The sequence below is a fragment of the Podarcis filfolensis genome, assembly GCF_964270895.1.
Source record: "Podarcis filfolensis genome assembly, chromosome: 12".
In the NCBI taxonomy this organism is placed as follows: domain Eukaryota; kingdom Metazoa; phylum Chordata; class Lepidosauria; order Squamata; family Lacertidae; genus Podarcis; species Podarcis filfolensis.
The window spans coordinates 12207032-12232005 of record NC_139614.1 but is presented as its reverse complement, the minus strand read 5'-3'; the positions used below and the strand labels follow the sequence as shown (position 1 = coordinate 12232005).

The 24974-nt window shown below is 43.5% G+C and overlaps 2 protein-coding genes and 1 long non-coding RNA gene across 12 annotated transcripts in view; 2 read left to right on the top strand and 1 right to left on the bottom strand.

Annotated features, from left to right (window-relative positions):
• TMEM108 (transmembrane protein 108) overlaps window positions 1–532 on the top strand; it is a 184573-nt gene extending 184041 nt beyond the window's left edge. For all 5 annotated transcript variants that reach the window (XM_083578132.1, XM_083578128.1, XM_083578131.1 and 2 more), the window contains one exon: window positions 175–532. In XM_083578132.1, coding sequence (XP_083434258.1) covers window positions 175–297 — 123 coding nt within the window. In that variant the 3' untranslated portion in view covers window positions 298–532. The remainder of the gene's footprint in view (window positions 1–174) is intronic.
• LOC310745580 overlaps window positions 1–24937 on the bottom strand; it is a 35686-nt gene extending 10749 nt beyond the window's left edge. Inside the window, exons 1-3 of one of the 6 annotated variants that reach the window (XR_014540174.1) lie at window positions 23890–24860; window positions 23123–23200; window positions 2584–2668 (exon numbers count right to left, since the gene is read on the bottom strand). This is a non-coding gene — a long non-coding RNA (uncharacterized lncRNA). Of the gene's footprint in view, window positions 1–2583; window positions 2669–23118; window positions 23259–23889 lie in introns of all 6 variants that reach the window. The other 5 variants (XR_014540171.1, XR_014540173.1, XR_014540175.1 and 2 more) reach the window with 5 other exon arrangements.
• Window positions 1413–20130, top strand: BFSP2 (beaded filament structural protein 2). The gene is made up of 7 exons (XM_083578169.1): window positions 1413–2655; window positions 8891–8973; window positions 9811–9967; window positions 12753–12914; window positions 13486–13617; window positions 15719–15939; window positions 19894–20130. Exons 1-7 carry the CDS (start codon window positions 2200–2202, stop codon window positions 19895–19897), a joined length of 1215 nt encoding a protein of 404 aa, XP_083434295.1. The 5' UTR covers window positions 1413–2199; the 3' UTR covers window positions 19898–20130.
• Window positions 24938–24974: the final 37 nt, after the last annotated feature.

Below are 24974 nucleotides of genomic sequence, written 5' to 3'. Positions count from 1 at the left end.
CATTTTTTAAAGCTTTGCTTTGGCCATACTGAACCATTGGTTGACTGGATACTGGATATTTTTCAAGACTTTGTCCTGCCAGTGCAAATTCTACCATGTTGACTGTCCCTTATTGTATTTCTGAAGCTTAATATTTTCTTCCCTTTCTCTCCCCTGACCCCTTTTTCCCTGTAGGACCACCTGTCTGAGCCGCGCTCCCCAGCTAATGGTGATTACAGGGACACCGGCATGGTCCTTGTTAACCCTTTCTGTCAAGAAACGCTATTTGCAGGACATGAGCAAGTGTCCGAAATATGACTTGTACCTGCAGTCCAATCTCCACTGTCTCCAAAATCTATATATAAATCTATATATATATATATATAAATATATATATTATAAATATAACCTTTGTGTAACCTTGAATTATGAGCAACCTTTTGAGCTTCCCCCCACCCCACAAGAATTATCGACCTCTTTTTTATAAGTGTGATTAAAAACTTTACAGACCAAACTCCAGCTTTATAAAATAAAAGTGATTTCTAAGCAAAAACGCCTGCTGAACCAGTTCCTTTTGTCGCCCTTGCTAGATGCTTTTAATTTGTACTCCACTTGCATGTAACCAAGCGAGGGGGGTTTTTTTTAGCACATCATTCTCTGTTCCCTTCTCTCCTCCCTTTCACAAGATTGAGCAAGCGCAGGAGCCTTTGCTGATATACTAGGCTATAGCCTGGCATTCTTTTGGGTTGAGCCATGGAACAAAAAAGACAGCTATCCCTCTTCCACAAAAACATTGTGCTGTGACTAAACTGCGTGCTGACAGAGCATTCTCTGAGCATTAAGGGATTGGGCTGACAAGCCAGGCAAGACTCTACGCTCTGCCATATAGGCAAATAGGCAGCCAGGCTCAGAGAATATTTGTGGCATTCCACTTGGTGAGCCTCTAACAGCGTGGCTCGATGGAATTGTTATGCCAGCCTTCCCAACAGCTTCCAAAATCCAATTTTTATTTGGCTCTGATTCTAAATCAGCTTTTAGTTACATCTTGCTTGACGTTTTGTGTCGTTACAGATTTTAAGCTAATTTTATCATGTTCTTTAGAGTGGATTAGGGGACATATACCCTTCCTGCCAGTCCCAAACACTGCTAAGCAACTTGCTTTCTTTTGAGCACTCTGGTCTGCAAAACTAAGAGGGTTCAGGACTCGTCAAGCGAGGTTGTTCCTGTACTATTTATAATTTTTATTTACAAAGGCTACACTTTCAGTTTTCATTGTATCTGATCTTACAACAACCAAATGAGGGAGATTGTTATTCCCATTTTAGAGATGTGGAGCTAAGGCCTAGAGATAGTGAGGCATCCATAAAATATGACCAGGGCTGAATTTGGAGCCTAGTCCAACTCCTGCCTGTTCCCTTCATCACACATGATCAATGTATCTCTGTGGGTGGGAATGTATTTTGTACCTCTGTCACCAGCAAAAATATGAAGGAACCCCAAAATAAGTGACAAGAGACTTAATGAAGAATTGGCCAGTTTTCACTTACTTATTGCTTTCTTATCACTGTGAAAGTGTTAGGCTGGTGGGTCGCCCCTGTCAATCATAGAAACAATAGCAACACACACACACACAACGTGGCAGCAGGCCAGTTTGCTTCAAGCTTCTACACTACTTTTCAAAAATGATCATTCATGTGTCAACAGCCAGGAGGCCTTTTGATGCTCAGGATCAGATGGGACGGTACAAGCAGTGCTGCTTGCTTAAATTCAGCTAGAGCTGCTCCTGGCATATAAGAGGCATCTCTGTGAGCTGGACTCATGCCAGTACATGTAAACCCTGCATTTGGAAGCCCAGAGAAAGGCAGCATTTAAACATGGAAGAAATTATCTCTCCTCGCCCCCTACCCAGCCCAAATTGAGGCTCTGGACCACATTGTCCTTTCCATGTGCTGCTCTTGCAACAGACAGATCATTCTCATGAAATAGATTGCTGACTGAGGGGAAAGGCCCGAACAATTGTTTCCAACAAACACGCCTGTGGTACGCAGCCAAAGACAATGAGAAATGTCCCAGAAGCTCTCGGGACAGAGCACAGATAATGAGCCCCCCTCCAAATCCTGCTTCGCTCTGCAGATCTCGACCCGCTGGCTGCAGCAGCAGCAGCAGAGGAGCACGTAGGGAAGAGGCTGCTCATTTAGTGCAGGCAGTCCGAGGTGCAGCATGCCCTTCACAAGACGCAGGGCTTCCTTTCTGGGGCAGCAGCCCTCTACGTCTGCAGCGGAGAGCGCAGGCACCGCCAGCCGTAGGGTTAGCATCGGTGGGGCAGGCAGCCTGTCCAGGCCGTCGGGGGTTTATGTGGGAATTGTGCCAACAGGAGGTGTCAGCAGCCTGGGCACCCGGGTGTCCCGCAGAGCTCTGGGTATAAGCAGCGTCTTCTTACAAGGCCTCCGTAGCTCTTGCTCTACTGTCCCATTGCCCCAGGGGCTGGAAAGAGGACGGGGCCTATCTTACGAGAGCCTGAATGGGTGCCTGGTGGACTACATTGAAAAGGTGAGAGCTTTAGAGCAGGTCAACCAGGAGCTCGAAGACCGCATCCGTGTTTACCTGAACAAGAAATCTTCCAGCGCCAACAACTGGGGAGCCCTGAGAGAGAGCTGGGAGAGCATCTACCACCAAGTGAGTATGAAAACTGGCAAGAAAGACAAAGACCAACGAATTGTTAACCAGAACAAAGGGTTTCTGATGCCAGTGATAAGAACGCAGCCTCGTGCTAGGGTAGAGCTACCCTGCCTGGCACACTTTAATTTTTATCTTCATGGTAATTAACATCATTTCACTGTGTGTGTGTGTGTGTGTGTGTGTGTGTGTGTGTAGGGAATGCATTATGTATGGGAATTGCCCTGAGGAGGTTCATGCACAAGAGGGGAAGAATGGAAAGCTCTCTCTCCCCTCTTTGGCATAGTCAGCCAATTCTCCTCAGAGCAGTCGTTACATTTAGGAGCAAAACTACGAAAGAAACGCTGCCAAAACAGCGAGTTTATCCTCTTGGTGTTATCTCATTGCCAGCTTGATGCTGTTTGTAATGAGGAAATACCATCTGAGCGGTATTTGCTTCTTTCATTCATCTTATTCTCCAAAAGCAAGGTCTATTTTTTTTTTATGGCAAGGCGTTTCTTCCACCCCTTACGCAACGTTTAGCATGGAGGGGAACGTTTCAGTCAAGGTCTTTGCAAACAAAGAAAGACGTTTTTTCATCTAAAATTTGTGGACATTTTTACCCATTTTATAAAACTGCCTTAAAAAAAAACAAACTCCCAACACAACCCAAATATCTTATGAAATTAAAGCATGATCCTACATAGTGCAAGAGGCAAAAGGGCAAAATAAATAAAAAATTATGACCCTACAAGCACTAGGAAGGCACACTTGTGTGCCTATATTGACTCAGCATTGCTGTAGCACTACGGTCACCTTGTAGATCTTGCGGAGCGACTGAAGTCCTGGATGCCTCTACTCCAGTGATTTTCAACCAGTGTGCCATGGCATCCTGAGGTGCCCTGGATGATAGGGGTGCCATGGGCAACACTGGCCTCTGCCCCTCTTTCCTTCCCTCCCTTCCTCTGATGCCCTCTTACATCTCTGCCTCCCAAAGGCTTGCACAGCTGTTAGTTGCAGCAGCCCTGGCTACAAGCTCCCCAGGCGAATGGTGCCTCTGGGTCTGGGGTGCTTCCCAGGCCCCTGTGGGGCAGTGTGAGGAGGCCCGTCTCTTTGGGGTGGGGGGGCAGCTCAGAGACCAGGGGTGGCCACTGCAGTTGCCCAGAGGACTCCCCAGGAGAGGGGAGAGGAGATGAGGCTGATGGAACACTCCACAAGGGAGGGTGTTCATAAAGGGGTGAGGGGCTGCCAGCTGTGCAGGCTAGGGGTGACACAACTGGGCTCCTGACCCCCACGGGGGTGCCGTGGAAAGAATGCAGTTGGTCAAGGGAGCCATGGACTCAAAAAGGTTGAAAACTTCTGCTCTACTCTAATACAATTTCTTGGGAATGTTTTGGTGAACAGGCTAAGGGGTCAGAGAAACAGACCTTTTAGGGCCCATGGACACATTTGGAATGCTCAAAGTGTGATGTGGGCACCACACCCTCCGGTCACTTCTTTCCACTCCACTCCACCCCCACGAGACAGAAATAGGAAAGTCCTCAATTGTTCTGGATTAATTCAGCTGGGACTAAGAGCACCACTTTCCACACAAGCAGTAAAATACTTGAGTCATAACTCTGCATTTAGCCTGCAAACCTATACACGCTAAACTAACCCAAGAATAAATCCAATTGAACTTGCTTCTGAATAGACTTCCATAGTATCTCACTGTCAGGTGCATTTCCTAGATGATTTGATGTCAATTATCTGTAAATTATGTTAAATCATTGTACACTCATCTTCTCAACACAGTCCTGTTCACATATAAAATGTTAATGTTCAATATTATTGCTATTATTTTAAAAGGCTTCAGTCCTATAAGCAGTCCTGTAAACTGCCCTGAGACGTGCGGTTATAGGGTAGTATATAAATTAATAATAATAATACGGGGAGGGAGGTAAGAGTGCTTTGTACTGTAAATGGGCTGCATAGATATCACAAATGGGTTATTACTGGCAATGCTTTTTAAAACTTACTTGATTTTCCATAGAAAGGGGTAAATTTAGATTCAATTGGAAGACGGGGTGGGGGTGGAGCTAAGGCTGGCGTTTTGTTGCCAACGATGTTGTGCACCCTGAATGCAAAAGGAATACCCATGCCACAAAAGGAGGATGGCTGATGAAGAGGAAGGTGGCTGTTACTGCATCCCCCTGAACCTCAGACAGACTGAGATTGGTGAGGGAGTGCCCGATGCACCCTAATGGACCAGTCTCTGCTGTGCACCACTGTGCCCCAATGCAGAGTTATAGCAACATTACTGGCCCTGAGAGGTGGGTGCCTGTTGCGTCTCTGCCTGAGTCACTGCTCTGGGTCCACCGCCTTCCAATATGCCCAGACAGAAATGAAGTTCTGTAAAATCTTCAGAGGCTGGGACTGCTGTCTTTACATATTCTGAAAACATTCTGAGTGAAGCCTCTCTGCTTCCAGAAGTTGTGGGATGGAGTGAGGGAGAAACTGTTCTAGAGGCACACATTACCAGTCAAGTAAGGCTGATTTACAAGCCTTATTGCAGCATATGCTGCACTGAAAGGGACTCGAGGTATAAATAAGTGCATGAACACTCCTAACAACATTGCACAGCAGTCAAGTTCAACTAAAAAGAGCAGCTATTCAAACAAAGCTAACAAAATCACAGAACAAACTGTTTCAACAATCAGTACAACCATACTAAATTCCTGACAATTCATTTTATTAGTACAAACAGCACTATAATGAAGTATTAAATAGCAAGCCACAATTTGTTGATTTTAAGCTAGTCAAAATCACCAGCAGAACTCAGTGTAAATAGTAGCTATCACAAATAGATTAAAGTGCCAATGGAACAGGCACATGAAAAGAGGGAGGCATAACAGTCAGGCTGTGTATATATATTTTATTTTCTAATAAAGCAATTCAACAAACCAGTTTAGTTTGGTGGCTTTCTTCCTGCAGGGGCAAGGAGGGGGCTTTCTTCTTTAAAGGGTATTCTGTAAAATGAACCTGTAGCCCTCCAGATGTTGCAACTCCCATCAGCAAATAGAGAAGCTTTTTAAGGTTTAATGGTTTATTATGGTTTTATATAAGGGACGCGGGTGGCGCTGTTGGTTAAACCACAGAGCCTAGGGCTTGCCGATCAGAAGGTTGGCGGTTCGAATCCCCGCAACGGGGTTAGCTCCCGTTGCTCGGTCCCTGCTCCTGCCAACCTAGCAGTTCAAAAGCACGTCAAAGTGCAAGTAGATAAATAGGTACCGCTCCGGCGTTTCCGTGCGCTGCTCTGGTTCGCCAGAAGCGGCTTAGACATGCTGGCCACATCACCCAGAAGCTGTACGCCGGCTCCCTTGGCCAGTAAAGCGAGATGAGCGCCGCAACCCCAGAGTCGTCCGTGACTAGACCTAACGGTCAGGGGTACCTTTACCTTTATGTTTTTATATATGTTGGAAGCTGCCTAGAGTGGCTGGGGCAGCCCAGTCATATGGGTGGGGTACAAAGAATAACATATTCATCATCATTATTAATGACCATTGGCCATCCTGGCTGGGGCTGCTGGAACATCATCTGCAGGGTCACAGGTTCCCCATCACTCCCTTAGGTTAACAGGCAGAATTTGCACCAGGTTTTACAGGCAAAACAGGCAGAAACCACTCAGTTTTGTCCCCTGACCCAGGCCACATTCACACCATAAATTTAAAGCGTGGTACCACTTTAAGCAGACATGGGTTGCCCCAAAGAATCCTGGGAGCTGCAGTTTGTTAAGGGAGCAGAGACCCCTATTCACCTTCTCAAATCTCCAGAGTTCCCTGTGAAGAGGGATGGTTAAACCACTCTAGGAATTGTAGCTCGGGGAGGGGAATATGGGCTGCCTAACAACTTCCAGCACCTTCAACAAACTCTTAATGACACCTCCCAGAATTCTTTGGGGGAAGCCATGACTAAGGCGGCATCATAGTGCTTTAAATGTATGGTGTGGATGTGTCCCCAAGCAACCTCCTAAGTCCATGCAGACAAAGGAAATTGGCAATCTTAGCTGTGCAGAAGGCCAAATCTGCATGCAGGAAACAGCATGAATCTTGTGAGCGAGTGGTTTGCAGCTGCTGAAAACTTGTAGGGCTATTCCACCATAGTTAGATGCTGTGGGAAGCTGCTACAAATCTCGTGTGTGTGTGTGTGTGTGTGTGTGTGTATATGCACGCATGCAAAAGAGAGAGAGAGAGGGAGAGAGAGGGAGAGAGAGAGAGAGAATTGGCCCATGAGATTTGAATTCTGGTTGCATTATTAAATAGTCCAAAGAGAGCTTTTTGATAAAAAATATTCCCAAGAGTCAGCAGGACAGCTGTGTAGTCAATGCACCAAATTAAAAGATGGCACTTCTCTCTGAACCTGAAAACAAGGTGTTACAAATTGCAGCCTTCCTTCTAGTTTAGAAGAAAGTGAGCTGAGAAAAATAATTAACGAAAATCTCCATCTAATTCCAGTCCCCCCTCCCAAGAGAGGTTTACTGCTGAAGCAGTTAGTATTACACAAGGGAAATGTAAGTGTTATTTTTGTTAGCCGTAAAGTGTGAAAATGCATATTTTTAATTCCCCTTTAAAAAATCCTGACACAGTCATATTTCCAAACCCTGGGGATCCCAGGTGGGAAGACTGGATTTAAAATAAGGCTGCAGGATTTGATAGATGAAAATGTTTTAAAGGACACAAATTGTTTGGGCAGCAGAATTATTATTTTTTTAACTACCGTTTCCAAATCAAGTACTTATAAAAATTGCAGATGGCAAGCACCACATTGTCAGGGCAATGCTAAAAGGAAGGGGAAAGGAGAATACGAGGCGGAGGAACCAAATTCAAAATCCTGCCTGCTCTAGATCTGGTCAGGCTGAAAGACCAGTGGTGGCTGGAGAAATAATTACACTAGCTCCAGGCTGGTGCAATTTCCCCCACTATTATGGGGACATGCTGGGGGTGGGGCTTTGGATGTTGCAGAACCATAGAAGAATAGAATTGTAGAGTTAGGAGGGACCCTGAGAAGCATCTATCTGGAATTCCTCTTTTTTGTATTACTGCTGTTGGAGCACTAACAGCAGAGCAGAACAAACTTTTTTAATGCAATTTTGCCTAATAGACTCCATTTTACAAAACAATCCCTGCTAATATAATGTATAATTCCATGTTATTTTCACTATTATTTCTTCACTATTATGTGCATTTTTAGGCACACTTCACACTGGTATATGTCTTTTTGTACGCATTACTTGGCTGGAGAACTGCACTGCGAAATTCAGAGAAAAATTTGCAGGGTGGTTGTTTCAGTTTGCGTATTGTTTCTGAAACTGAGAACTAGGTAGGTTCGCCTTTAAATGCAAATAGTCAAAATTCTTACCCATAACTATCAACAGTAAAAAGTAATAATTCCTACACCATGCCATTCCACTGCCCTCCCCAAATGTTATCACTCCAACTAGTACTATGTTAGAGGAAGAAAAACTGCAACATACAGCCCAACTGCCCTTTATATCACTCTCAAGATGGTACCCACTGCATTCCTATATGCAAATTTATTCACAGTATATTGTAATAAATATATGATACCCTCCCTTTAAGCATTTGCTCCCATAGCCACGTACAAGTAGAAACAATGCCAGCAAATAATCATCAACATATTTCAGTCCACAAGCTTATCATTCTAGCCAAAGGCCATGACAAACTTGTATTAAGCAATAATATTAATAAAATTGTACAGAACATACATCCATAATATAATAATCCATAAAATAAAAAAACTTTGCCAAGTTTCTAAGCGTTAAACTAGTTTCCCTTGTGAATCTAGAATCCAATTTGCCAACAACCAGGATATAAGAGAGAGAAGTTACCAAAGACACCAACAAACTCAAATCCAGCTTGATTTCAGATTAAACCTCCAAATCACCACAACAATTTATAGCAATTTTATCCAGCTCCAGGTTGTTTTAAGCTACTCCTTCTGGCAACTGTGTCATGCAGCAAGCCACTTTCCCCAATAGCTCACCATGACAATCCAATGATTTTTTTCTACACTGCCACAGCGCTTTCACAGACTCCCATGAAGCCATTGGTTAACACATATCAATCAACAAGAAATCTACTGAGTATTAACACCAAGGTGTCCAGAGCTGATTAAATTCAGTCTGGTCCAATGAAGGACCCGGTTCTGGATACAGATTGTATTTGTTATTTATATATGAATGCTTCAACTGTTCTAGGTCGGCGATGCAGTCATGGAAAATGCCCGGCTTATGTTACAGACAGAAAATATTCAAGCCTGTGCCGAAGATGTTAAGGACAGGTAATCTCTCGTAGGTCAATTTTCTCTTCCTCTATTGATATGAGAGAGAAGAGAGGGAAAGATTCGGACTGGGAATAATAGTAGAGGGGTTAATCCTAATGAAAGGGATCAATTCATAGGCCATCTATCAGTGGGACAGAGCTTTTGACTGTGATACATTAGTAATATTATCATAATCATCATTACTTGCTCTCCACCAGCCGTTACAACAATTTAAGATTAAGTACTAAGAACAGTGAAAACTGATTACAGTCACAGGAACAGGATAGTCCCTTAAAACACACATCTCAGATGACAAAGGCCAGGGTAGAGAGATACGTCCTCGGCATTTGCCGAAAGCTATACTCAAACCTCGGTTCCCAAATACCTCCGTTATCGTACATTTTAGCTCACGAACGCCAAAAACCCGGAAGTAAATGCTTTTCAAACTTTTTTTTGGAACTTGAACGTCTGATGCAGCTTCCGCTTGAGTGCAAGCAGCTCTTGCAACCAATCAGAAGCCATGCCTCGGTTGTCGAACATTTCAGAAGTTGAACGGTCTTCCGGAACGGATTACGTTCGACAACCGAGGTTTGACTGTATAGCAAATGAACCAGATATGCCTCTGTGAGGAGGGAGTTTCACAACTTGGTGGCTGCTTCAGAGGATTTGCCCTCTTCCCAGGCTAACACCCCCCAGACACCCATCGCCACTGGATATGCCAGGTGGGGAGGGTGGGAGTTGGAGTCTAATAACATCTGAAAGGTGACAGGTTTCCTATTCCTGTAACAAATGCATCTGCCAGAAGACTGAGCTCTGGGCTGCAGTGTCCCAACATGCTGTCCATTTCTTCTGCAGGTATGAAAATGAGCAACCGTTCCGAAAGGCAGTGGAAGATGAAATTAATTCTCTCTATAAAGTGATTGATGATGCTAATTTGACCAAGGTGGATCTGGAGAGCCAGATCGAAAACATGAAAGAAGAATTAACTTTACTGTCAAAGAATCATGAAGAGGTAAGTTGGAGCTGAGAACAGCATATGGCTAGAGCTTATCTTTTTAGGCGACTCACTGGCATCTATCCAAACAAAGGCTAACTTCTGCCAAAAATAGTGTTTATTGTTGAACTTTGCGATTAATGTCACAGTGCAGGGCTCTTAATTGGTGGTTTTTTGTATTTGTTTTTTGCATAAGCTTAACTTAATGCCTATATCTCAAAACAATAAGCAGGCTCTGACATACTTTGCTATTTTCACTTCTGTGTGACACAGTGCCATTTAAACATACATGAAAGTCCACATTCATATAACCTTATAGCCAAATATTTGGAAAAAAACACTTTGGCTACATTCAGGTTAGGAAGCCTCTGCTCTCCCCAAGGGGTTAAGCTTTTTGTGCACTGATAAGCTTAACTTTTACCTGCTGCCTTGGAAACACCTTGATCGTGGGGTGCTATCTCTACAGAAATGTAGGTTTTTATGTAGGCAAGGTTGCCTCTTGTTCATAAAACCATAGGGGCTAAAAACAGCCCTGTAAATTTCCCCACAAAAGTCATTAGCCTGAACTTTATTTTTTTACTACTATTTTTTTTACTACTATTTTTTTACTACTATTTTTTTACTACTATTCCGGGGGCTAGTACCCTGTGTTTCTGTATGGGTACACTTCTCCATGGCCAGCATAGAAACCCAGACTACTAGCTTCTAGTTTAAACAAATAAATTTAAAGGCCTTCTACCAAGCAGACTGGAAACAGAAGAAATGGATCCTGCAAAGTATATGTGACGAACAAACAACGCTAGTGGGATTTAAAAAGGCTTTGTGAAAGTTAGAGGAGTACTGTTAAACAGAAATAGGATAGTAAGAGTAATATTAAAATGCAATATTAAATTCAGAAAATGTGTAAAAATGGGAAAAAATGGATGATTGGCAGAGAAGCTGATGGAAGTCCAAAAAGTTGAAATTTGTGAAAATTGTTTGATATGGCGAATTTGTATAATGGAAAATTTAATAAAAATTATTTTTTTAAAAAAAAGAATTCTTTATCTCCTATTCATGCCAGCTGAAATATCTAAAGAACTCTACATAATGCAAGGAGGCTGTGATTTCCAGCCTGTCCTGCATTCATCGAAATTACATAATTTCTATGGAAGAAAAATGTCAAGAATGCAAAAAATAACGTAATTTTTATATAAAAACTGTGGACTGAAAAAATATGGCAATGAATACCGCTGGTGTTTATTTGTGTGATTTCCATTCCTTACCTCCAAAAACATGCAAACTGTGGCGTGGCAATTTCCATTCCTGCTTCTATTCCTGATATTCTCCAACAACCCTACTTATATGTCATCTTTCACAGCAAAACCCTCCCAAGGCAAATCACAAAATTTGGTAAAAACATCATGAATACAATATATAAAACACACCCCAACACAACGCAGCAGCCATGGCAGACTCCCTCAATTTAGTAGGCCATGACAAAGGATACAAAAAAAGCCAGTGGCAATGGCATGCTAAGGCTGCCGCAATGAACTGAATGTTACTTTTGATAATATATGAACAGTACTGCACTGCACTTTAGAATCTGGGTCTATGGCAGAGCACCTAGGTAACTATTTCATCATCAACACAGTCATCAAGGTTGATGGAATTAAAATGGTCCCGTGAAATGACCCAGATACACTAAAAAAAAACAAAAAAAAAAAAAAACCCCAGACTTCCCATGAGAAACACTTTCTACATCAACTAGCCATGTCTATCACAGGATAGGAGGAAAATAATTTCATTTCCAGCAATTCTAAACAAAGTTCCTCCTGAAAAGTGAGCTCTCTCTGTCACCAAACAGCTTTTGCTATAGAAATAGCTATTTGTGAACAGTAACACCATCAGTAATTCCAATCAGAATACGAGCATTTTGTGGGGGGAAACAGATCTGATCTAGGGGGAGAGCGCCCCAGCAAAGTTTAAAACAATCACAGAGTTAAGCAATAGTACAGCGTGGGGAATATAGGCTGCTAGAGCCTTTTATATATCCCATTTAGTTTGCAAACAGCACTTGATCCTATCTCACTACCGTATGGCAATGAACAGACCACACACTTTAAAAGCTTTACTTACAAAATCCAAAGGTCTGATTCATGCACTGTTTCAGCAGCAAGGAGAACACAAATGGAATACTCTTGGGTACAAAATACAGTTTCAAGCATGCAGTCTGAGCTTGGAGCAAGCTCAGACACATCCTTCCTGGTCAGTTACATGGCACGAAAAGAGTGAGGAAAGGAAGAGACTTCCCCCGTCACCTCTGAGTTCCTAATTGAGTTCTATGATCTTAACCCCTTCATGCATTAACTAGTCCTATGGTTACTAGTTATGTTTGACTGCAATTTCCCATGTACAGTCAAACCTCGGTTGTCGAGGGTAATCCATTCCGGAAGACTGTTCAACTTCTGAAACATTCGACAACTGAGGCGCAGCTTCTGATTGGTTGCAAGAGCTTCTTGCACTCAAGCGGAAGCCGCGTCAGACGTTCGGGTTCTGAAAAATGTTTGAAAAACCAGAGCATTTACTTTCAGGTTTTCAGCGTTCGGGAACCGAAATGTACAATAACGGAGGTGTTCGGGAACCAAGGTTTGACTGTACTGCATTTACATTTGAGTTACTATTTGTAGAAAACAAACAACAAGAAATCAAGTAAGGCTGCAGTGGCCACGAATGACGTCTACCCAGTTGCATCAATGGAAATTGTTCCTTTTGCTAGAATCTCAATGGGTGCTGCCCATTTATTTATGTGGGTGGTTTTCAGGATGTCAAGATGCTTTACAAGCAGCTTGCTGTCTCACCACTGGAAGAACTAGATACTCCCATTGGAACAGGCCTGGATGACATACTGGAAAAAATCCGGATTCATTGGGAGAAAGATATTGAAAGGAACCGAACTGAGACTGGCGCCTTGCTCCACACCAAGGTAAGAACAAAACAAGGTAAGAGTAACTAAGAAGACTGCAATCTTATATACATTTGTCTGGGAGTAAGTCCCATTTATCTCAATGGGCTTTGTGTTTTAGTAGACATGCATAGGCTTTCAAAGTAAAATGATTAGGGAGATGGAGCACCTCTCCAATAAAGCCAAGCTTACCAAGCATTATGTGTGTGGAAAGCTTAAAAATAATACTGCCCAAATTACTCCATGAAATAACGCTCCCCTCCATTTTTTCCAATCAGCACTGTCAACCAAGAGTAATATTTATATACCAGTATATACTGTAAACGGAGAAAGTGATGGATTTAAAATCCCAGCAGTTTTTCTTCTGAATTGTATATGATATATTTGTGTAACACAGGCATCCCCAAACTCGGCCCCTCCAGATGTTTTGGGACTACAATTCCCATCATCCCTGACCACTGGTCCTGTTATAATGAGGGATGATGGAAATTGTAGTCCCAAAACACTTGGAGGGCAGAGTTTAGGGATGCCTGGTATAACAGAACAGCAAACAAGAATCTGCATTTTTTCCCCGTTTGTTAAATGTTGTCAGCAAGCCACAGAAACAGCACCATCTGTACGGACACAAGAGGAGGAACTGGTTGAATCCCTGAGGGTAGAGTTTCATGAAACAGCTTGCAAAATCCAAAGCCTGCAAGCAGAGACTGAATCACTGAGAACTCTGGTGAGTCAGAAATGAGATCTGTTTATAGGTGCAAGGCTATTGTTTCCAGGATGAACAGATTCCTATTTGTATATGGGTTTGACACCTTATGCTATAAGAGAATCAGTGCAATCCTTCTGTATGATTTCTCAGAAGTAAGCCACTGATTTCAATGGAAATTATTCCCCAGTAAATGTGCGGGTGGCGCTGTGGGTTAAATCACAGAGCCTAGGACTTGCCGATCAGAAGGTTGGCTGTTCGAATCCCCGTGACGGGGTGAGCTCCCATTGCTCGGTCCCTGCTCCTGCCAACCTTGCAGTTTGAAAGCACACCAGAGTGCAAGAAGATAAATAGGTACCGCTCCAGCGGGAAGGTAAACGGCGTTTCCGTGCGCTGCTCTGGTTCGCCAGAAGCAGCTTAGTCCTGCTGGCCACATGACCCGGAAGCTGTACGCCGGCTCCCTCGGCCAATAAAGCGAGATGAGCGCCACAACCCCAGAGTCGATCACGACTGGACCTAATGGTCAGGGGTCCCTTTACCTTTACCTAAATGTGCATAGGATTGCAGCAGATATTTTTAAATGTGTTCAACAAACCATTGTTCATCCATTATAATTGCAACCACACGCTTCTTGTGGGCACCAAGGCTTGAAAACTCCACTTTTCAAAACAGTTTTTATAGCTATAAAACTTAGGGTACAAGCTGGAAAGGTGACTTATAACTGTTTACCAGTGATTCCAGTAGGAGCATTAAGCAAGTGTTTAAATTTCTTCCACTGAAATCAGTAATGCCCCTTTGGTTCTTTTCAGGATTGTGGCCTAGTTTGCATGCAAGGACAAACACAATGGCCAAAGAGACAGAGCGAGTGTGCGGGTACTCAAAGCAAAAACTGTGGCTGCTTCACTCCTCCACCAGTCCTGCTTCTGCCACACCACTTGAAGCAAAGCCACAGTGTGGCTTAGTGTTACGTTTAGAGACAATGCTTTTTTTCTTAAAAAATGTTTAGGGTACTCTCATTTTCTTACTAATATTGAAATACTACCCCTCAATGAGGCCAAACTTAGATTCACAAAATGTTTAGGGGTATGCGTACCTGTGTACCCCCAGAAAAAACAACTGCATTTAGACATCTCAGTACATTTCCGAGCACAATTCAAAGTGTTGGTGCTGACCTAAACTGCCTCGGCCCAGTATACCTGAAGGAGCATCTCCATCCCCGTCGTTCAGCCCGGACACCGAGGTCCAGCTCTGAGGGTCTTCTGGCGGTTCCCTCACTGCAAGAAGTGAAACTACAGGGAACCAAGTAGAGGGCCTTCTCGGTAGTGGAAAGCCCTGCCATCAGATGTCAAGGAAATAAACAACTATCTGACTTTTAGAAGTCATCTGAAGGCAGCCCTGTTTAGGAAAGTTTTTAATGTTTGATGTTTTATCACATTATTATTATTATTAATTACATGTGATTGTCTTGCTCTCAATGAACCATGAGCTGAACCAATTTGTGCTCAGTTTACTGCTTGTGGTTTGTTTGGGGAAAACCCACAAGGCGGGGTTCACACAAAATGCTAAGCCAAACCATGGCTTACCTTTGGGTAGCATAGCAATAGTAGGACCAGGAGAATACCTATCTGGATACCTGCATGCTTACTTGTTCTCCCTAAGCTACGATTTGGCTTAGTTTTGCATGCAAACAAGGCCTCTGTCAGAATGGTTGCATTCTGCAGAGCCTCTATAACATGGATTCAAGTATTTGTACACATGCTCCTCATTGCCAACAGCTCCTCTCAATGTTCTAGACACCACTTGTTAACCTCTCTCAAGTTTCCAAAATTACTGGCCAACTAGTGTGTGGAGCTATTGTCAAGAAAGATGACAAGGTTCAGGTGTCCCACTCCACATGCCAAGGTTACAAACTTCAGCATTCTCACCTATGAAAACCTACAGCGGACCTCCCCAGCTCATAACTACCAAATGCAACTCTCCACTGTCTTATCATATGAGGCCACACTACATGGCTGCTGTGTTTACCTTGGTAGAGCACAAGTTGGGCAGGCCAAAAATATGTATTAGTATTTTTATTACCTATATATAATTACATTACAACAGGATTTTATTGTCCTTGCAGAAGAGAGGTTTGGAGAACTCCCTCTATGATGCCAAGCACTGGCATGACATAGAGCTTCAGAATTTAGGTTCTGTCATCACCAAGCTGGAAGCAGAAGTAGGAGAAATCCGAGCAGAGACTGAGCAGCAGCAGAGGGATCGCGAAACTCTGCTGTCCATTAAAACACAGCTGGAGAAAGATATCACTGCGTATCACTGCCTTCTAGACAAAGAAGAGAGCAGGTATTTCTTTGTATGGTGAATTGTGTCTTGCCTGCATAATCGCTTCTCTGTGCCCAGAGGAGAATTAATCAGAGTGGACACAAAAGGATAAATCAAGCAGGATCTAGCAAATATTAACATTATAATATTACATTGCCAACAACTTCATTCTGTTGTGCAACTGATGCCTCAGTTACAGATTTGGAAATACGGCTACTAGTTGACTGAACTCATAGATATACTCCATTCGTAAGTCACATGTGACTTACGAGGTAAGGCCAGACCAGATTCTCCACTCACTCGCCACCTTCCCCAGAAACAGCAGGCACAATCCAGTCATTCCAGTACTGCCTCTCTTCAGATTTAAATTTTAGGCCTCTGAAGGAAGGGGTGGGTGGAAGAGGCTCAAGTCTTGATGGCAAAGTTCTCCCCAACTGGCAGCAGTGAAGCTCAAACAGTACCATTGCCTGTTGCTTGGCTCAGAAGGCCAGTCAAAACCACATCATGGCTTAAAGTTTCCTAGAGCTGCACCATTTTCACAACAGGCGACACACTTGCCAAAAAGAATGGGCCTCTTTGATTTTGGCTGCTCCTTGTGGTCTCTGCAAAGAGTGCTGCAAGTGGACCTGAAACAAAAGCTGCAGCTTAAAATGCTCCTGTCCAGAGTTCCAGCCAGTCAGCCATGCACTTTTCCAGGATATACTCCATTTACTACTTAATCAAAAGTATCTCAGCTCACATTAATGTATTAAATGTTCATTAATATACCAAAATATAAATAAAATTAACATGCCATTCCCCTCTCCCCCACCCCAGTTTTCCACACCCCTGCCCCCAAACAGTCAGCATTCCATGACCGTTACGGTAAATATGATTACAGTAGTCCTCACTGTGCTATTTTGAGAAGTGGGTTCCTCCGGATTTTTTCTTAAACTTTTTGTGCATTTTTGCAAGCAATGGGGTTCCCCAAAGCTTTCTTTTTTAAAAAAAAAAGTTTACTATTTTACATTTATTTACATTAAGATCATATGACACACAATTTACATCAGAATCTATCTATCTTGGCAACTTCCCATCCTTATATTTGTGATGATTTAATTATTTCCCTCTTGAGTATAGACTGCAGACCCTCCAAGTGTCCCTATTTTCCAGATTTAGAGAAGCTTTCCCAATTTCTGATTTGACCCTGGAATGTCCCGCTTTTCCTTAGGGCGTTCCTATTTTCATTGGAGAAATATCCGCCCCGAGACACCTGAAGGCAATAGTTTTTTACATGTTTTTTTTAATGAAGGAAGTTTGGGGGTTTTTTAATGTTTAATGTTTCCTTATGTTTGTATATACCATATTTTTCGCTCTATAGGACACACTTTTTCCCTTTCAAAAATGAAGGGGAAATGTGTGTGCATCCTATGGAGTGAAGACGCCATAGCCCCGCGACCCTCTCCCGGCTGGAGAGGTAACGCGCGGCTATGGCAGGAGCCTCTATAGCCGCGCGTCACCTCTCCAGCCGGGAGAGCACGTGCGGGGCTAAAGCAGCCCCCCGCGACCCTCTCCCGGCAGGAGAGGTGACGCGTGGCCATGGCAGGAGCCTCTATAGCCGCGCGTCACCTCTCCAGCCGGGAGAGCGAGCGCGGGGGGAAAGAAGCCCCGTGCGACCCTCTCCCCGCTGGAGAGGTGACGTGCGGCTATGGCAGGAGCCTCTATAGCCGCGCGTCACCTCTCCAGCCGGGAGAGCGCGCGCGGGGCTAAAGCAGCCCCCCGCGACTCTCTCCCTGCTGGAGAGGTGACGCACGGCTGTGGCAGGAGCCTCTATAGCCGCGCGTCACCTCTCCAGCCGGGAGAGCGTGCGCGGGGCTAAAGAAGCCATGGCCCCGCGACCCTCTCCCAGCTGGAGAGGTGACGCGTGGCTATGGCAGGAGCCTCTTTAGCTGCGCACCGCCTCTCCAGCCGGGAGAGCGCGTGTGGGGCTAAAGAAGCCATAGCCCCGCTTACTCTCTCCCGGCTGGAGAGGTGACGCGCGACTATGGCAGCAGCCTCTCCGCTGTGCCTTTCCGCTGCTCCCTGACCTGCTCTTTGGGGCTGGTGGTGGGCTTCCCCCCGCCAGCCCCAAAGAGCAGGTCGAAAGGAACCTGAAGCCTGGAGAGCGAGAGGGGTCGGTGCGCACCGACCCCTCTCGCTCTCCAGGCTTCCAAGGTAGTCGCCTGAACGCACCTTAAACGGCACCTTGTTTTAGAGCGGGAAAACAAGAGGGGGGAAATTCTCCCCCTCTCTGCGCAGCGCCTCCTGCCGCTTCACTGAAAGGGCGCTGGGCAGAGAGGGGGAGAATTTTTTTTTCTTGTTCCCCCCCCCTCTAAAACAAGGTGCGTCCTATTGTCCGGTGCGTCCTATGGTGCAAAAAATACGGTAAGTTGGAAGATGCCCGAAGTGGCTGGGGCAACCCAGTAAGATATGTGGGGCATAAATAGTAAAATTATAATTATGGAAAGGAATGTCCCTATTTTCATCAGAGAAATGTTTGAGGGTATGAGACTGTACCCTTTTAGCTACATAAGGGTGCACACTCAGATGTTTGCTATTAGTTTATAGGAACACTGCAAGACTAAACAAGCAGCAGAGCTCAGTGGTATAGGTCCTGCCCTGGTCCCAATCTTCAGAAGATCATAGATACAAAATAGTGGGTGGAGATATAACGCACTTTGTTTGCATGTATTATGCATGAGTGCAGTTTTACCACCTCAATGAAAGCCACGGTAAGTCAAAGAGCAAGATTTACATATACTGCAACCTTGGGATGCTGACACTAGTTAAGACTGACAATGCAGCATCAGAAAAACCTTTAACTCTTCTGAAGAACTGGCATTGCTTCAGATTTTCTAGCTTTAAAAATTAACAATACATGGAACCAAGTATTCTCTTCTTTGCAGAAAGGAAGCATCAGTCCCAGTTCAGCAAAGTAAATGAGATATATATTATTTATCAAATCAAACATCTATTTGTGTTAATTCTTAGTCTCTTGATTTACTAACACATTCCATTTTTAAAAGCTAGCCCATTCTAATTCAACACAAAATACAGGACTTAGATTTTCATCTTTAGTGGGAATTCATAACAACTGAAGCCTTAATTGAAAGCATTGATTCATACTAGCTCAGTGTCTGTAGTGGAGCCCAAACTACCAACAAAAAGTGGTTAAATAAAGCACACTAAACAGCAATGTATGAGGATTTGGCTGCAGAGCAAAAACGACTTTTAACATATAGTTCAGGATACTGTTTCAAACACAAACCAAGAACAACAAAGTTTTCCCTGTTAAAAATAATAATTATGTCTTCCATGGGAAACATTACGCAGAACAGTTAGCTTTTGGTTTACCATAAATGGAATTCTCATCTGTAATACGCCAGAAAAAGCTGCCCTTTTCACTGGAAAATTTGATTTCCAAACAAGTGTATTTCTTTTCTGACAACTGACTCATGAAGACCTGGTCTGAATTTTTCCTATCAGTCTTGGAAGTCTTGGCTGGATTTAACATCCACTCTCTTCATTAGGAAGAACATATTTTCGCCCCCACAAAAAAACTCTGAATCCACTACTTTGATAAAAACACAAAGGACAACTTGGATTAGAATAGTCATCCCAGACCTTGAAGCCCACATATTCACTGCATATGTGCATCTATTTAATCATGCATGTGATAACCTTTCTACTTGCAACCACAAAGCTGACTTATACAAAGTGTGTGTGTGTTTGTGTGCGTCATTTTGTTGCTCATCTTGCCAAAACTGCATCAAATCAATTAGTACTGTTAAGGGTCTGCTTATCTTTGGAGAAATAATGATTTTGTTGTTTAGTCGTGTCCGACTCTTCGTGACCCCATGAACCAGAGCACGCCAGGCACTACTGTCTTCCATTGCCTCCCAGTTTGGTGAAATAATGGTCAAATAATGATAGTGTTGTTTTTGTTTAACTTTTCAGCTGATTTTCAAATTTGTTGTCTTCAGAAGACAATTATTGTTGCTCAAAGCACAGGATGATCTCACTGGCAAAAGTGTCCATGGAAATGATGAAAGCCAATGCAGCCTACTCCAACTTGATTCGTCAACTACAGTAGGCCACAGCTTGACCGACTGCACTAGGCATCCCCACGTATGATTGCTTCGCTTACAGGTTTCAAAACTTCCTATATGATTATAGAATAAAATATCAGTTCAACTTGATGGCTCTTTTTTAATATAAAAAACTGCTGGGGAAAAACTAGACTGATCCTGCATTCTTGTCAACACTCACTTGAGAATATATCTCACTGATCTCAGTTTGACTTTTTTTAAAAAAGCAAAGGCACAAAAGATCAGGCCACAAGAGTAATACTTTCTAAAGTCCCCTGTTTTACCGGAGGAGACTTGCAAATTGTATTCTGGACACTCCTGAAGTTCCTTAGAAGGTTATCTGGAGTTCCATTTGTCCACCATACCTGATCGCATTCTGCAATGCATGGCTGCAAAAGAGCATTGAGTGTTTACTAGGCTACACTCTCAGTTCATATGGAGCAATGGTGAGGGAGGGGGCCTTTAAGTCTAGCCAGTCCCCTGATTTAACTGAGGGTGTGTTCTAGAACATGAACCTAGCCAAACTACATGAGACACGACTGGATCTCTGATATATTTGTTAAATTATAGAACAAAGCTGAAGAACCTGTGGCCATCCATAAGATGGACTCCAATTTGCACCAGTCCCAGCCAGTATGGCACAGGACTTGGAGTAGTTTATCCCCTTACCTGCCCATGTTCCCATTTCCTGATCTAAATTCTCCCTTCTTCAAGTTGCTGTTACCCCACTGAGGAAACACACAGTTACAGTATAGACCCATCTGCTTTCACTACTGAAGCAAATAGCAACCGGGGGGGGGGGCAGGGCATGGAAAAGAAAAAGAGATTTCTATTGAGAAAACAGTAGAGAAAAGCTTTGTATGTTTGCGGGGGATGGGAAGCAGCAGTATACCTTAATTCTTCCCGCCCCCCCCCCAGTGACATGCCTCTGATCCACTTCAACTCCCCTGATGTGATGGTTACTTTGGAAGTTTGAAAAAGATACCTGAAGATCTGATCCCAGGTTTCCCACATCTCACCTATTTTGACCTTTAGAAAGGGTTTATTGGAGCTATGAAATCTCAAAATAATGTCTAGATTCAGAGAGGGCCATCATCACCATCATCAACAACATGTGTTTATTTCTATGCTACTTTCCCACAAAATTGTGCTTAAAGTGGCTCACAACATTCAAACAGTAAGTACAGCACAACTACTACAAAATAATAGGAAATAACAGATACAGTGGCTTGGATCCCAGATATTCTTTTAGAACACTGTAAACAGACACACACTGCCCTAGTACTGTCTCACTACACTAGTTTCCCCCAGCTTGGTGCCCTCCAGCTGTTTTGAACTACAACTCCCATCATTCCTGGTGAGAGTTGTAGTCCAAAACAACTGCAGGGCACCAGGTTGGGGAGGGCTGCACTATACTACTAAATGACAACGGGAATACTTTTTGTCTGATCACTGGAAACATTTTGAGTCTAACCAAGTTTGATTTGAACATGTCAATCTAAAAGAGAAAACTGATAGAATTAAATAACATAAGCAGTTTTGTAACAGACAAGAGTATCGTCAACAGCACTAGATGGAAGCTCAGTCACCTTGATCCCACAATACATTCTAAGCCACAACACTAATCCTCTCAATTTTGGTGCTTGTCACACAACTCACACTGAGTCACCCAGTACCAGTAATACTTCTCAGCTGCTTCCCATCTGTCCATCTCTCATCATGGTGCACAAAGCTCCTGTGCAGACATTCACAACCACATCACAGTTTACAACAATGCCTTAATATTTAAATTATTTTTCCCATACAAGAAAAAGGCTTAATTTGGATCTCTGAGGAACATGCACACAATAGGTTCACTCTGCGGATGTGTGGGATTTATTCCTTTAGTTTATCTAAATTCAGGCCAGGTGTAGAAAAAGCAACAGTTCTATACCCAAACAATTAATGCTTTGACGCCAATACCCTGGCAGTAGGTCTTTCACTTTACTGAAAGTATGCAAGTGTTTTCACAAAAAGGAGAGCATAAATAGTAGGGGCAAGCTATATAATTGTGAAGATATATTAATATGGCCAAAGGAGGGAGGGCAGGATACTGGATGAAAATCGTTTAAACCATACTATAATTTTCCTGGAATTCTCTGAAGAGCCCTTAGCCCTTGCTTTAGCCTAACACCCAGGGTCACTAGCAAAACTAGACACTAAAAAGCATGGAAAGTTGTGATCCATTCTAAAGACTTCGAAATCCACAGTTGGAAAATACCTTAACTAGGACCAACCAAAATGTCACAAAATTATAAGCAAGCTTTCTAGTTCTTCAGAACTCTACTTTGGGCTGGATGCTAAGCAGCACACCCAAAAAGTGGGAGAAGAGTTTTCTTGATATTGACACCACAAGGCTGTACAGTATTTAGTCAGTTTTAAGGCTTGGAAGATGGAGAATGCAGACTTACCCTACACCCTACACAGCACAATTCTACATGTCTAGTCAGCAGTAAGACCTGCTGAGTTCAATGTTGTGGCCTTAACACAGGTATATACATTCCTCCAAACTATTCTGCAGACCTGCTTTGACTATAAAGCCCCAAAGTAATTTCACAAAAGGCATGAGCTTATGGGCCCAATTAAAGAATGTCTTTCTCATGAACCTTATTAGCTTTCCCTGTTGCTTTTAAGCAGTAAGGTCTCCACAAAAAGCACTGTCTTCAAATGCATTTCTAAACAAACTAGCAAATAGGAGCCATGTCCATACTATAAAAGAAATCACAATCTGTTGCACATAAAGTTGGTGCAGAAAAGGCTAAAAAACAACAACCCAAACACGACTTAAGAGATTTCAAAAAGTTGATTTTAGAAAAAACATCAGTTAGAAAAATGCTTAAAGAAATTGCAGCCTATCAAAGTCACTGCTAGTGCTACTTACTGTATCTTACAACCTTATCTTATGGATTAGTTTTAATTGCTAAAGCCACATTCGTTACTGAACAAGTTGGGCAGAGGCATTCTCTGAATCCTAAGGGAACAGCGGTGTAGAATTTTGCTAATTGACCAACAGTATCAGGCAGTGCTATTTTTCTAGAAAAAGAGATGCCATAACTCACCATGAACTCCTCCTTTGTTCTCTTATAATGGCAATGGTGCCCACTTGAGAGGTGCTGGAACTGAGTTGTTGAGCTCGGCTGGGGGGGGGGGAGCCCTGGTATCAGGACAGCAGCTTACTAAATTTGCCTATTTAGACTACAGTTGTATGCACATTAACTAGCAGAAGCCACACCAAACACAGGTGAATCCATTTTGTGAAAATCTACTTTTTGCAGCTAAGCTTGTTGCTTTTTGCTTCATTATGACCTGCTTTTGGGGTCCTGCTTTGTCCTTGTGTTGCTTACATAACAGAACAAAAAGTACAAGGATTAACAGTAAATTTACTTGCAAATGTCAGAAGATCACTGTGTTAATTGCAAGTAAATTTATTCATAGTTGGCCCTCACCTGCCACTTTAGATAGCATATTACACACCTGCTCACAGGAGCTTTACTCAACTTAGGTGCTGGGACTGGTAATGGGTTCACTGTTTGTCCAGGGCTTTTCCTTTACCTAGATAAAAATCTATACTTCAGGAAACACTTCAAGGACACACTTAAATTGGAACTGAGACTAAACAAGTCTACATTTAATTAACCAACAGGTTTTTTGCGGCTATTGAGTCCTTCACACAATAGTGTCTGGCTTGCCAGAAGTACCTATGAAAAGGATCTAGGAGTCTAAGTAGACCACAAGTTTAATGTGAGTCAACAGTGTGATGCAGTAGTAAAAATAGCTAATGCTATTGTAGGCTACATCAACAATGTATGGTGTGAAGTCATAGTACCTTGGTCAGACAACACCTGGAGTACTGTGTCCTATTCTTGGCGCCATAATTTAAGGATCTAGAGTGTGTGCAGAGGGTGGCCAAGATGATCAAGGGTCTGGAAATCAAGCCTTATGAGGAATGGTTGAGGAAGTTGGATACGTTCAGCCTGGCAAAGCGGAGACTGAGAGGAGATATGATGGCCATCTTCAAATATCTAATATAATCTGGTACAACTGCTTGCAATGCATCCATGACCAATGGCCATTCAACCTCTATTAAAAAAACTTCAGTGGAGTTGAACCAGATGACCCTTGGGACCCCTTCCAACTCTACAATTCTCCAATCTTATGGCAACTCATTCCATCAGGCCTCCTCACCCTCAACTGTCATCTGGGTAGAGGCATTCCATCATCCTGTCTCAGGGCAAGAGAGGAAGTTGGTTCATTGCATCCACTTTGCAGGAGGCCCAGCTCTGCTGGCACCTTCTGCCTCTTAACTATGCCAGCTGGTCAGCACAGGAACAGCTGTCTCTAGAAATTGGTGCTTAAACTTTTGAGATTTATTTTCCCCTGTCCTCTTGGGCGTTGTATTCCTTTTTCATTTTAAGATTGTAAGGGAGCGTATTGCTTTAATTCCTCATAAGTCGCTGCGGGAGTCTTTTTGGCTGAGGAGCAGGATATAAATACCCTAAATAAGCCAACTCCGCAGGTGAGGTTTTTCTCCCTCACAAGAGGCAAGGGGCGCAGCTACACCGGTTGCGTTTCTGCCTGTCGGGCGCAGCTGCCGAATCCCGTCAGAAGGGCGGCAGCATCTCGAGGACTCAACGCGCCCCCCTCAGAAGGACGGCGAGTAAAAAAAGCGCGCGCAGAACCAAGGCCCGCTATCTCTGCGCTGAGGGAGAGCAGAAACAACAGAGATCAAAGGCTGGCCCCTAACGAACATCTGCTCGCGCTGTACTGCCTCGTCACTCCCGGAGCGCCCAAAGGCGTCGACTTCGCGCAAGCGCACTCCCTCCGCCTTCTCTCTCCTCCCACATTCCGGGCCGCCGGGCCAATCACAAACGGGGCTGTTGACGCTTCTGCCGCACCCAAAGCTCGTCACCC